The sequence below is a fragment of the Ictalurus punctatus genome, unplaced genomic scaffold (genome assembly GCF_001660625.3).
Source record: "Ictalurus punctatus breed USDA103 unplaced genomic scaffold, Coco_2.0 Super-Scaffold_100060, whole genome shotgun sequence".
NCBI lineage: Eukaryota > Metazoa > Chordata > Actinopteri > Siluriformes > Ictaluridae > Ictalurus > Ictalurus punctatus.
The window spans coordinates 736,444-749,709 of NW_026521090.1; the positions used below are offsets into that span (position 1 = coordinate 736,444).

General features: G+C 41.5%; 3 protein-coding genes across 3 annotated transcripts in view; all 3 read right to left on the reverse strand.

The window, feature by feature from the left end:
- Nucleotides 1-159: 159 nt before the first annotated feature.
- Nucleotides 160-13,266, reverse strand: part of LOC108262158 (histone H2AX) — a 361,614-nt gene continuing 348,507 nt past the window's right edge. Inside the window, exon 2 of the mRNA XM_053679078.1 lies at nt 160-565. Coding sequence (XP_053535053.1) covers nt 160-565 — 406 coding nt within the window. The remainder of the gene's footprint in view (nt 566-13,266) is intronic.
- Nucleotides 957-1,892, reverse strand: LOC108262380 (histone H1). The gene has a single exon (XM_017462873.3). The coding sequence runs from the start codon at nt 1,761-1,763 to the stop codon at nt 1,161-1,163; it is 603 nt and encodes a 200-aa protein (XP_017318362.2). The 5' UTR covers nt 1,764-1,892; the 3' UTR covers nt 957-1,160.
- Nucleotides 5,027-5,595, reverse strand: LOC128630796 (histone H2B). Its single transcript, XM_053679084.1, has one exon. The coding sequence runs from the start codon at nt 5,415-5,417 to the stop codon at nt 5,043-5,045; it is 375 nt and encodes a 124-aa protein (XP_053535059.1). The 5' UTR covers nt 5,418-5,595; the 3' UTR covers nt 5,027-5,042.

Sequence of the window (13,266 nt, forward strand, 5' to 3'; positions counted from 1 at the left end):
ATTATTAGCAAAGTATAACGCTTGTGTTTACATTTCAAACGCGCTGACTTTCTAGTGCACACTTTCAGTAAAAAAACGGGTGTAAAATTGCACTTTTTAAGCAGAGATGGTAGCTCTTAAAAGAGCCTTTGGGTACTGACAAAGCAGCAGTGGACAAGTTTACTTAGTCTTGACGGCCTTCTCGGTCTTTTTAGGCAGAAGCACAGCCTGAATGTTCGGTAGCACACCACCCTGAGCGATGGTCACTCCGCCAAGCAGTTTGTTCAACTCCTCGTCGTTACGCACGGCGAGCTGCAAGTGGCGGGGAATTATACGAGTTTTCTTGTTGTCACGGGCAGCGTTACCGGCCAACTCCAGGATCTCAGCGGTCAGATACTCCAACACTGCGGCCAGATAGACCGGAGCGCCGGCACCGACGCGCTCGGCATAGTTGCCTTTACGCAGAAGCCTGTGCACACGTCCCACGGGGAACTGAAGTCCAGCCCTGGATGAACGAGTCTTGGCCTTGGCTCTAGCCTTTCCGCCGGTTTTTCCTCTGCCACTCATCTTGACGCTCAAATCTGTTCTAACAACAACTCCGAAATGAACGTTACACCTTGAGCTCTCCGTGATATAGGCAAAACGGCCACTCTCTTATTCGCTAAGAACGCAGTGGCGCATTAGCCAATCACAAACAGGCTGTCGAATTCCGGCGTCACCCCTCCCACCCCTGTTTTTGTGTGTGTGTGTGTGTGTGTGTGTGTGTGTGTGTGTGTGTGTGAGAGAGAGAGAGCGAGCGCGCGAATGAAAACATACAGAAGGGAATATTCATACAAAAGCATGAAGTAACAACTATATACTGAATTTATTTATTCTTATCATTAACATTAATTTATTATGTACCAATATGTTATCCTACACATTCTGTGATCGTTTTGGAGATCAGGAATGACGTTTAGGAATCACGATCAGGATTCTATTCTGCTGTACTAAAATCAGTATCAGCGTGTGGTTATGTGTACATATGTAGCAGATATGCGTATCCATACTATTGTATGTTTCTAACGTGTATTGCTTTGATTACATAAAGCTTGACTGAAAATGTTGCTCTTTAAAGGAAAATATGGGTGGCTCTTAAAAGAGCCGTTTAAGGAACAAAAGCATGAAAGAAACAAACGTCTTTACTTCTTTTTGGGTGCTGCCTTCTTCGCCTTTGCCGCTTTAGGCTTTGTGGTCTTGGGCTTGACAGCTTTCGCTTTCTTGGGGCTCTTGGCTGCCTTTTTAGGGGTCGCGGGCTTTTTCGCCTTCTTCGGGCTCTTGGTGGCTTTCTTTGCGGCGGCGGCGGGCTTCTTCGCCTTCTTAGGAGACTTCTTGGCCGCGGCGGCGGGTTTCTTGGCCACTACCTTCTTGGGCTTCTTAGTGGCGGCGGGCTTTTTCGCTTTGGGCGCGGCTTTCTTCACGGGCTTCTTGGCTTCGGTCTGCTTCTTGTTCAGCTTGAAAGAGCCAGACGCGCCGGTCCCTTTGGTCTGCACCAGAGTGCCTTTAGTCACGAGACCTTTAACGGCGAGCTTGACGCGGGAGTTGTTCTTCTCCACATCATATCCGCCGGCAGCCAGCGCTTTCTTCAGAGCAGCGAGAGACACGCCGCTCCTCTCCTTAGACGAGGAAACGGCTTTGACGATCAGCTCGCCGACGCTAGGGCCGGCTTTTTTTGCTCTCGAAGCTGCTTTCTTCTTGGGCGCTTTTGCCGGCGCGGCGGCAGGAGCGGGTGCGACTTCTGCCATCTCTCTTGGAACTACGTAGAATACACGAGTCGTACACTGTACGTTAGTGTGTAACACAGGATGATCCTCCCTCCCCGCGGCCGGGGGCTGGTCTTAAAAACAGATATGAGAGCGGTGTAGACTCAACTCGGGCGCCGCTGAATGAATGCACGGACGCGGCGCGCGCTCAGGTGTGTTTTCTCATAGCATTTTTCGGTGAAAATCCAACTCGCAAAACGAGATTCAAAACGTTGAAGCACACGCTGAGCGAGGACGGGCTTTCTCGTTTCCCCCGTGGCCGGCTAGAGAGCAACAGTCTCGCGCAGCGCACATGAAAAGGCGCGGCGCGCGTTGTACTCAAGCCGGCGGGCTGCGCATTTGGTGCGATGTGGTGTGTAAAAACGGGCGAAAAGCAGGCACGGCCGTCGTATGCGTTCTGGGCCGAGTTAAAGAGGAGCCTTGTGAACGAGCCTGATGTCTTTGCAGCTGTCGAGTGGTGTGTGTAGTATCGGAAGCAGAGCGCGTTGGGGGCCGTGTAAAGCACAACACGCGTGACTATAGGCTCCGCTATAGCCTTGTGTGTGTGTGTGTGTGTGTTGTATTCCATGCTGCTAGAACATTCTTTTCAATGTCTATGTGCTACTAGAACACTCTTTTGAATGACTTTGTGCTAATGTCACATTAGTTCGAATGACTAGGTGCTACTACAACAGTATTTAGAATTATTATGCGCTTCTTGAACCTTAGTTCGAATGATTACGTGCTACTGTGACATTAGTTCAAATGACTAAGTGCTACTACAACAGTTAGAACAGAGATGCCCAAACTATGGCCTGTGGGCCAAAGTTGGCCCGTGGTGACTTGATTTGGCCCGCCATGCCATATGTGAGAAGGGGGGAGGGGGAAATTTAATTGATGCTGATCTTCATTTCTAATTTAACACTTTTTTATTATTATTATTGAGCTACAAAAAATGAAAATTGAAATTAAATGTAGAGAATAAGAATTAGAATTTTATTTAATGTACATGCATACTTCAAGGCCAGCATGCATTGCGACAGTCAACAAACAGGTAATAATGGAGAGATCCAGGCAGTGGCACACAGACAAGAGGAAATTTTAAAAGATTTGGCAAGTTGACTTTTTATTTACTGAAATCAATTCAATGGCAGTGTGTCTAGTTTGCAAGCAGTCAGTTGCTGTTTTGAAAGAGTACAAAATCCGTCATTATGAAACAAAACCTTCTTCAGCTTTCTCAAAGGACAGCGGCGAGGCATAAAACAGAAGGCTAACGAGCTGCTTGCTAAACTTCGATCTGAGCAGAGCGCGCTGCTATGTCCTTCATCAGCTCAAGAAAGTGCCACACGGGCCAGCTATCAGATTTCCTGTATTTTACATCAAGAACAGCTATGTGCCCAATCCATCGGGCTTGTGGATGTGATGCGTGACGTCGTCAAAATTGTGAATGATATACGCTCCAAGGCGCTCTCTCACCTGCAGTTCAAGGTACTGTTGGATGAGATGGATGTGCAATATGGTGATGTGTTGTACCACCAGGAGGTTAGATGGCTGAGCAGAAGAAAAGTTTTCGGGAGATTTTTTGATCTGCGTGATGAGATCAGAGCTTTTCAGGAAAGCAAGATTGGTAGTATTCAAGAGCCCATGGATAAGAAATGGTTTTCTGACCTGGCTTTCCCGGTGGACGTCACAGAGCTGCTCAATGTTTTAAATGTTAAGCTCCAGGGAAAAGACCAGATTATCACCCAGCTTTTTTATCACGTCAGAGCCTTCAAACAAAAACTACTGCTGCTCAGAAGACATCACTCAGCAGCTAACATTCACAATTATAATATTCACCATAGTTTTATGTGCAGTTATTGTTATTATTAATACTTATATTTAGTTAGCATTTATATCCAATGGTGTCAGCTTTGGGTTTTTTTGTTAATCAAGCTGATAAATTTTGTGTCAAAGTTCTCTTAAATTATCCTGATTTAATTCCCTTGTTTTGTCAGTTATTTATTCTATTTTCCTCCGTCTCTCTTCTTTCACTCCCCGTCTCACACTGTTCCTCTCTCTCTCTCTCTCATCTCCACATCCAGGAAATTTAGCCCATTTTCCCTGTTTTAGAGAGGCAGGCATGATGAGAGAAGGTACCTGAGTATGATGCCGTTCTCAGCAACCTTTTCCAGGAGTTTGACAGTTGCTTTGAGGACTTCAGACACAATGCTTCTGACTTTGAGTGGTTTGTTCAACCCTTCACCATCAGTGTGGACACAGTCAGTGATGATCTACAGATGGAACCAATTGAGCTTCAGTGTGATTCAGAACTCAAACACAAGTTCAGGTCCCTTCCCTTGACAGACCTCTACAAATGTGTCCCAGCAAACAGGTACAGATGTGCAAACAGGCACAAGTGATGCTGTCTCTGTCTGGCAGTACCTACCACTGTGAACAGACTTTCAGTCTGATGAACTTAAACAAGTGTAAACTGAGATGCAAAGTAACTGACTCTCACCACCATAATATCCTGACTTTGACAGTAAGTCCACTGCATCCCAATTTGGAAAAACATTTGAAAAATAAGGACCAGCTTCATGTGTCTCATTAGAGGTCACTGATATTGCAGGCATGTGGCTGTATTGCTTATAGCTTGAATAGTTGTGAGGTATTCAACATATTATAAATGGGATTGGTTCTATGTTTTAATTATACTATAAGTTTCATTGTACTATAGAACTCTGAAAATAAAACTGCATTAGTGAAGCAGATACAGACTAATGTTTTCTATTAATTTATTTATTTGTAAATATTATGAAATGATAGAGAACCATGGCAACTTTAATTTTAATATAATACAGTTTGGTATAATGCAACATTTATTTTTGGCCCACAGCCCTCAATCAAGTTTGATTTTTGGCCCTTCACAGGAAAAAGTTTGGGCACCCCTGATGTAGAATGATTATGTGCTAGTAGAAAACCATTTTCAACTACTTCCTGTTGCTACAATCTTAATACGAATAACTTTGTGCTGCTAAAATCCCCTTTTGCATTGCTCAGATTATACAACCCCCGAAACCGTGCTACAACCCTGTTTAGATTTACTCATCTCTGCATTTATCAGACTGCTAGAATTACCAAAAAGCCTGAACATCCGCGGGAGTGCAGCGCTTCAGAAGTCCCCCTCCCGCTCTCTCACACACACAGCTAGAGAGAAAACAAAAGAGAGAAAATTACTCTTTGTATGAAAAGTGGGTGGCTCTTAAAAGAGCCGTTGGGTTGATAAAGACGTAACGCGCTTTACTTAGAGCTGGTGTACTTGGTGACGGCCTTTGTGCCCTCGGACACGGCGTGCTTGGCCAGCTCGCCGGGAAGCAACAGGCGCACGGCGGTCTGGATCTCCCTGGAGGTGATAGTGGAGCGCTTGTTGTAATGAGCCAGACGAGAAGACTCACCGGCGATGCGCTCAAAAATATCATTCACGAAGGAGTTCATGATGCCCATAGCCTTGGATGAGATACCGGTGTCAGGGTGCACCTGCTTCAAGACCTTGTACACGTAGATGGCGTAGCTCTCCTTCCTGGACTTTCTGCGCTTCTTGCCTCCTTTGCCGGCCGTCTTGGTCACGGCTTTCTTTGATCCCTTCTTGGGCGCGGTCTTGGCTGGCTCGGGCATGATGCTGCTTCTCGAGTAAACGAACAGAAAATGACTGGCGCCCGCCTCGCGCCCGCTCTATTTACAGACCCACATGTTAATGACGAACAGACAAGACACCTTTTTTTGATTGGCCAAAATTCAATACCTCCTCCTGCATGGCGCCTCCTACTGCACTCTGCTTCCTCCCTCCTTCCATACCTCCTCCTCGTCCTCTGCTACGCTTTGTTTCCCTTCCAGCCCTTGTACTTTCAGTACAACGTGCACTTTGAAAAAACAATTGGCTTGCGAAAAAATCGTTTTATATTATATATGCATGTGTGCGTGTGTATGAGAGAGAGAGAGAAATATAGAAGTAGGTTTCTACTAAAATCATCTTTTAAATTGTTTTATAATATTGATATTATATTGATTTATAGTTTATAATATTGAACACTGCATATATGTTGTTTATTACAAAAAATACAAATAGATCTACCACTTACGCTACTTCTACAGCGTTTGATGCCTTATGCTTCATGAAAGAAAAAGCCTTTCCCCCCCACGGAACAGCTCTTTTTCTAGACATGTGGGTGGCTCTTAAAAGAGCCGTTGTGTTCGCGTCGTTCGGTGTTAGAGCGTTTAACCGCCGAAGCCGTACAGGGTGCGTCCCTGGCGTTTCAGAGCGTACACCACATCCATGGCGGTCACGGTCTTTCTCTTGGCATGCTCGGTGTAGGTGACGGCGTCGCGGATCACGTTCTCCAGAAACACTTTCAGCACACCGCGAGTCTCTTCATAGATCAGACCAGAAATACGCTTTACACCACCACGGCGAGCCAGACGGCGAATAGCCGGCTTGATGATCCCCTGGATGTTATCGCGAAGCACCTTGCGGTGACGCTTAGCACCTCCTTTGCCGAGTCCTTTACCACCCTTTCTTTTTTTTTTTTTTTTAATGAGTTTTATTGAAATTCTACAAAATTCACAATCTTACACAAGTCATATTCAGAAAGAAAGGGAGAGAAAAAAAAAACTTACATAGTCAAAGTACAATTACACGCAAATATTGTCCCACACTGAAGAGTCTTTAAACCAAGATGTGCTGCTTTTTAGTCTTCTTAGCTCTTTTTGAATGTCCTTGAATACAACATCACTGGATATAAACGTTTGATTTATAGTCATTCTGGACCTTGTTTTCCAGAGTTTAGATTTAGTCAAACATATTATGAACCAAATGAAGTCATGCTGAGTCTTGCTACAATTTTCTTTAAAAATGCCATAGAAAATTGAGTTCATATTTATTTCTATATTGAGACCAATGATTTTTAATTTAGCCCATGTTTCTTTAGAGCGATAACACTCTAACAGGAAATGTTCGAGTGTTTCCTCTTCATTACAATTAGGCATCGGGCATTTACTGGTTTTTACAAAACAGCTCCATTTTACAACCGCTCTTACTGGGAGCCTTCTTACAGCGACTAACCAAGTTGTATCTCTCAGGTGTTCAGATAGGATTTTATTCTGTAAGTTTTGGAGACATTCTTTGTTTTGGTCTTCCTCCAAATTTCTGAAAGCCACAGGGTTACAATAAACTCGATCAACAATTAAAAGATATATTTCTTTGCTCGAGTCTTTCACCCAATCGATGTTTAGATCTTTAAATTTGTCAGTGAAGTCGGAAAACATCAGTTTATAATACGGAATTCCTTTCCTCGATGGACCTTTTTTAGATTTCCAGTTAGAGATGTTCCCTATCCATTCGGTTTGCCTGGCAATACCACTCGCGATGATTTTGCACACTGCTATTTTAGTTTTTAGGGATATATCGACAGCCCCAAGGCCTCCCAGTTCCCTTCTCTTAAAAAGGAGCTCACGTTTTGTAACCTCACGAGTCGTATCCCATATGAAATTACAGCATATTTTATGAAGTCTTTTTACCCAAACTTCTGTCGGAGGTAAGATGCATGATAAAAACAGTATTTTTGATAATAGAAAAGTTTTAATAATATTTATTCTAGTTTTATAACTTAGATTACATGATTTCCATTTATCAATTTCATCTTGTATTATTTCTTCTTTTTTTGACCAGTTATGGTCGACACAGCCATTATTATCTATATATATACCTAAAACCTTTAATTGCTGAACTTCTGGGACATCTATGGGAAATTTGTTTTTTTCATTTCCAATCCAGACACATTCCGTTTTAGCTTTATTTAAGGAGGCTCCAGAGACTTGCTCATACTCGCTAAAATATTCAAAGATGATGTCTAGTTCTTGTTTAGATTTCACAAATACAGTTATGTCATCAGCATAAGCAGAGATCACGACTCTGTTCTTTCCTATTTGAAGACCTTTAAGTCTAGAGATCATCTTGGATTTTTTGTACAAGTGGGTTTATAGATAAAATATACAGGGCTGCACTCAGAGGGCACCCTTGCTTTACACCCCGCATAACTTCAAATGGTTCAGTCAAAGAACCGTTAACATTTACTTCAACCGTCGATTTAACATAAAGGCATTTAATCATGTTTATGAAATTTTCAGGGAATTGATACAGTTTTAAAATCTCCCACAAATAGTCTCTTGAGATATAGTCAAATGCTTTTCTTTGGTCCAAAGCCACAATGTAAAAACTGTCACCATTTTTATCAAAAACTAGTTCTCTTAATGTGTTCAAGTTGTCCCACATAAATCTTCCCTTTATTGCACATGTTTGTTGTTTAGCTATTATTACATCCAAATAGTCACTCATCCTGTTCATAATGGTCTTTGCAAAAATCTTATAATCGACATTCATTAGGGTGAGATGTCTCCAGTTGTTGATATCACACATTTCACCCTTTTTATACAACAAGGATAAAACGCCTTCATAGAACGAGTCATGCATGTAACCTCTAGCGATCCCATCATTGAAGGCTTGCGTTAATATTTTAGCCAAATCTATGGCGCATGCATGATAAAAATCAGACGGGAGACCATCTTTCCCTGGAGACTTTTTTAGATGTAATTGTTTAATGGCATTAACAACCTCAGCCTCTTTTATTTCCTCACCTAAGCTCTTGGAAGGCGGGTCAACACTATTTTTTACATTCAAAAAGGTTTTTAGGAGTTTATTATCTATTTCAATTGAGTTGTACATGTTTGAACAAAGGATCCGAACAGCATCTCTGACGTCTTTAGGATTTTTCACTATAGTTCCATTATCTGTTTTAATGGCTTCGATATATTGGGCTTCTTTCCTTTTATTAAATAGTGAAATTGCTTTTGTTTGATTTAGAAGTTCATCGGAAATTATTCCTGCTCGGACTTGAATGTTCAGTAAAAACTCACTATTTAAAGTTTCTATCTCTTTTTTCAAATCCTTTAAGTTGTTTTCCTCACTTTCATCTCTTGTATTTTTCAGTTTTAGGTTTATATATTGTGTCATAATTGTATTGTACTTCTCATTTTTTTCTTTATTAAAACATAGACATTTGTATTTAAGAAATTTTTTAATCTGAATCTTAAAAACTTCCCACAAATCACAATAATTGGTAGTGAGGATATCTAAAGTTTTAATCCTATTAATTTCTTCTTTTAATTCTACAATCAATAAAGGACTTTTCAAAATTTGTGTGTTTAATTTCCAATAGTTTCTTCTTTCTTCATTTTTAAGTCTAATGCCACATATAACTGTCAAGTGGTCCGACTCAACCAAGAGTTTTGTTGTATAAAATTTTGCCTCAAAATTATTATTAATATATATCCTGTCAATTCTAGTTTTACATGTTTTATCAAACCTTGTAAAGTCCACTTTCTCTGGATATAATGTCCTAAATATGTCGGTGAAATGCTGTTCATTCATTATAGATTTAAGGACACCACCTTCTCTCCTAATTTTACATATTTTGGAAGAAATTTTATCATTATAATCTGTGATTGTATTAAAATCACCGCATACAATGGTATAGAAACCGACACACAGGAGCATTTTAAGCTTTTTAAAAAGCCGGATTTTACCAACAGTATCCTGTGCTGTGTATACATTTATTACTCTATTTTTTTTTGTGCAATAAAACACATCTATAAACATTAATCGACCAGGAATTATTTCACGGCTCTTAATTATTTTAAATTTATTGTTATAAAATAAGGTCGCAATACCATCAGCTTTACTTTCACCTATTGAAAAGATTGAAGGACCTTTGATCCATAAACTTTGAGCGTCCTGTACGTCTGCAAAACTGCTTAATCTGGTCTCTTGTATACATAAAATATCAACATGTTCTCCACTCAATATATTTAACTTTTTCACTTGATTAATTTTTGCCTGAATCCCTCTAACATTACATGTAGCAACAGTTAAATTTGAAAAAACCATAGAAATTAAGATAAGAATCTTCTCCGATAGATATCATTGCATGTCCATTAGTCCACATTTTCTCAACATTATCCACATCATTTAACCTTAATTCCTGCAGACATATATCACATTTCTTTTTAAATGATATAGGAATTGAAGTTAAAATCAAAGACATTGTGTCATAAAAAAGGGAAGAAAAGTAGGCGATATACATCATTCCTTAACCTTTTTTGCATTGTCAACATTTCCAGGAGAATTCCTCTTTCGCCTTTGGCGTTTATATGGATAGTCTAAAGTGTTTTTACCTTTCGCCAGCATGGGAGTGTCCGCAGTGTCACCTGTGTTGTCGGCGATTGTCTGAGTTGTTCCACTTTCACCAGCTGGATTTGATGACTCCTCTCGGCCCTGTAGGCTTCCTGCAGGTGTAGAAATGATCTGGGTCGCTCCGGTCTCTCCCTCTGAGCACGTAGGCTCCTCTGGGGCTTGTAGACCTCCTTCAGGGGTTGAGCCGATCCGAGTCTCGCCGACTTCTACAGCTGATAGCGCAGGAAACTCCGATGCTTGCCGTCTCTCCACAGACGAAAGACTGGGCGGAGATGCTCCGCTGCTTCCAGCAGGTACTTCCGGTGTCTTCCGTCTCCCTTCCGGGGTCAGAGATTCGGCGCTGCTCTCAGAGTCCTCGCTGTCTTCGCTGTCGCTGGTATCGGTGCTGCTTGAGTCACTCCCAGATGTCGAGTCGTCCTCACTTGCGTGTAGTTTATTTTCTTCCCAGTTGTTATCCTCTTTATCGTTTGTTTTGGTCTCTGTGTTATGTGCGTTTTGTGTTGCATTCTGGTCAATGTCTTTTTGATTTTTCGGCATTCTTAGTTTATAGCTGTAAGAATTTGGGCATTGAAAATATATATGCCCAGTTTCATTACATAAATTACATACTTGTGTATTTCTACAACTCTTTCCTTTGTGGCCAAAGCTTCCGCATTTCCAGCACTTTGTTTTCTCACAGTCCTTTGCCTGATGGTCGGAATCGTTACATATAAAACATCGCTTTGTTTGGCCGGGGTATGTAATCGTTCCATTGTATGGTCCCATGGAAATGGAGTTTGGTATCTGGAATATACTTCCGTCGTGGTTTTTCTTGAGTTTTATTTTATATCTCCTGACTCCATACCATATCCCGAACTGGTCCAGCGGCTTGTCAACAGGGTTCAGTATCTCACCAAACCTTAAGAGGTATTGTTCTACATCCGAGTCAGCGATTCTCCCAGTCCAAAACTTTACTACAATGCTCTTTATGTCTTGGGGAGCTGATGTAGTCATCTCCCAGTTTTTCCAGAATTCACTTCCTGTATTATTATTAAAAATTTGAGAAAATGTTTGAAGTGCCTGTTCTTTGGTAAAACATATTTCATACTCTTTTCTGTTAGGCATTGCAATAAAAGAGTATACATCTGTAGTCGATATCCATTGACTACTTAAAAGGTTTACTCCGACTTCAGACCTGTCTGGCGCTTCTCCTTCTCCACTGTAACGTAGTCTGACCCAGTGCCTCCCCGCCGACGTCGAGGAGGCCACACGGGGTGACATACCGAACCCCGGGTGGCGATAATTATCACCTCGTTAAAGGTGTTTTTGTTGTTGATGTTGTTGTTGTCGTTAAAGTCTTTAGTTTCAAATTACGAACGAGGGTACCACTTGCAAAAAGAGAGTATTAATTACCACCCTTTCCTCTGCCAGACATGATGCTGCTCTCGAAGTCAAACCACTCAATAAAAGTTCTCGCGCAGCGCCCACCTATTTATCCACACTCGACAGGACCTAGTTGAGAACAGGCGAGGAGGCGGGCCTTACACCAACGGTCACACAATAGCTCTCTTTTTCTAAAACAATCACTAGGCACTGCTTTTCACCTGCTAACGTCTTCTTCTTCCCCATTCTCTCTCTCTCTCTCTCTCTCTAAATACACACATACAGATACAAAACAGTAAAACATACATAGTAAAGCATACAGCCAAACACTCATCAGCATAAGGAGGTTAGAAAAAGCTGTCTGTGTTTGTACAACATTGACATTACTGTTTCAAACACAAGACGTTCCTTTTGAGCACGTCCTTGGACTCGAGGCCCGTATATACTACAGTCCTACGCCCACTGCAACTACAGGTCACACATAGCAGCACAAGCCTTTATTAGTAGTCCCAGCATTCAGCGGATCAGCACTAATGTCTGTGTTCACTTTGAAGCCAGTCCACATTCTACCACACAAGTACTTCACTAACTGACAAGCACCACAGAAAGGAATGCAAACACAACTATCAGACCTTGCTTTATCAGCTCTCGCAAATGCACGATATAATGGACTCTCGAAGGTCGAAATTAGCTAAATTGTCTCAAACACTCATCTCATTCTTAAAAAGTGTCACTCACAAGGAAAGCATATGCACTTCGACAGTTGTGCAAGAGAAACTAACATAACAAACATCACACACAAGTAGGAATACAAAGTCAGCCTTCACACTGTCTAATCACTGGCCTTCTCTTTTCCCATACGCACTGTGTTTGAACCTAAATGTCATGCATCAACCAAAACTGCACCTCCAGAATGACAGCTGAGTTTAAGATTGGCAAAATATGTCACAGCAGTTGCATTCGTCAAATAAACTATGAGCAATTAAGTAGTGCCAATGAGATAATTACAGCAACGTGTAATGTCCAATAAGCTCAAAAAGAATGGGACACTTTATTCTACTTGGCCAATCAAACACAATTATGAACTGGGATTCTGATTATTGTGCGCCTTTAACTCACTGTGTAGGAAAATGAGGTCAGCTATATAGACAACACCTTTTTACGTATTTAATTACTTTGATTGACGTCATTACTAGAATCAGTAGTAGTAGTACAATACCTACAACCTACCTTCTGTTTTAGGCGGCGTCGTGTGTTGTGCCGGATGGGACATGACTGCCCTCGTGTGGCCAAACTCGGGAACGGCAATTTCCCAAAAATTGCAGTATTCTGTTATTAAGCTTTTATTGGCGGTGTTCAGAAGTCTATATTTGTAGTAGTTAGAAAACAGTGGGGTAAGAAGTAGTAAATGCTATGAAAACTAACTCTCTCTCTTAATGTAGCTAGTTCGGTCTCTCTAAGCGGAGCAAAACACTCTAAACATTGATCTGATTGATCGATCTCTCTATCTCTCTCTCTCTCTCTCGATCACATCTCTCACCCCATACCCTGGGGCAGTGGTGGCTTAGCAGTTAATGCTCTTGCTTACTGATCAGTAGGCTGGGGGTTCAATCCCCAGCACTGTCAAGCTGCCCACTGAGCAAGGTCCTTAACCCTCTGCTCCTGGGGTGCCATATCATGACCCTGCACTCTGACCCCAGCCTCCTGACATGTTGGATTATGTGAAGAAAACAATTTCACTGTACTCTACTGTACATGTGACCAATAAAGACTTATACATGCCTTTTTTTATTCTAAAAAAAGCTGCTAAACTAATAATTATGTGCAGATGTAAAAAAAATAATAAAAATGCTAAAC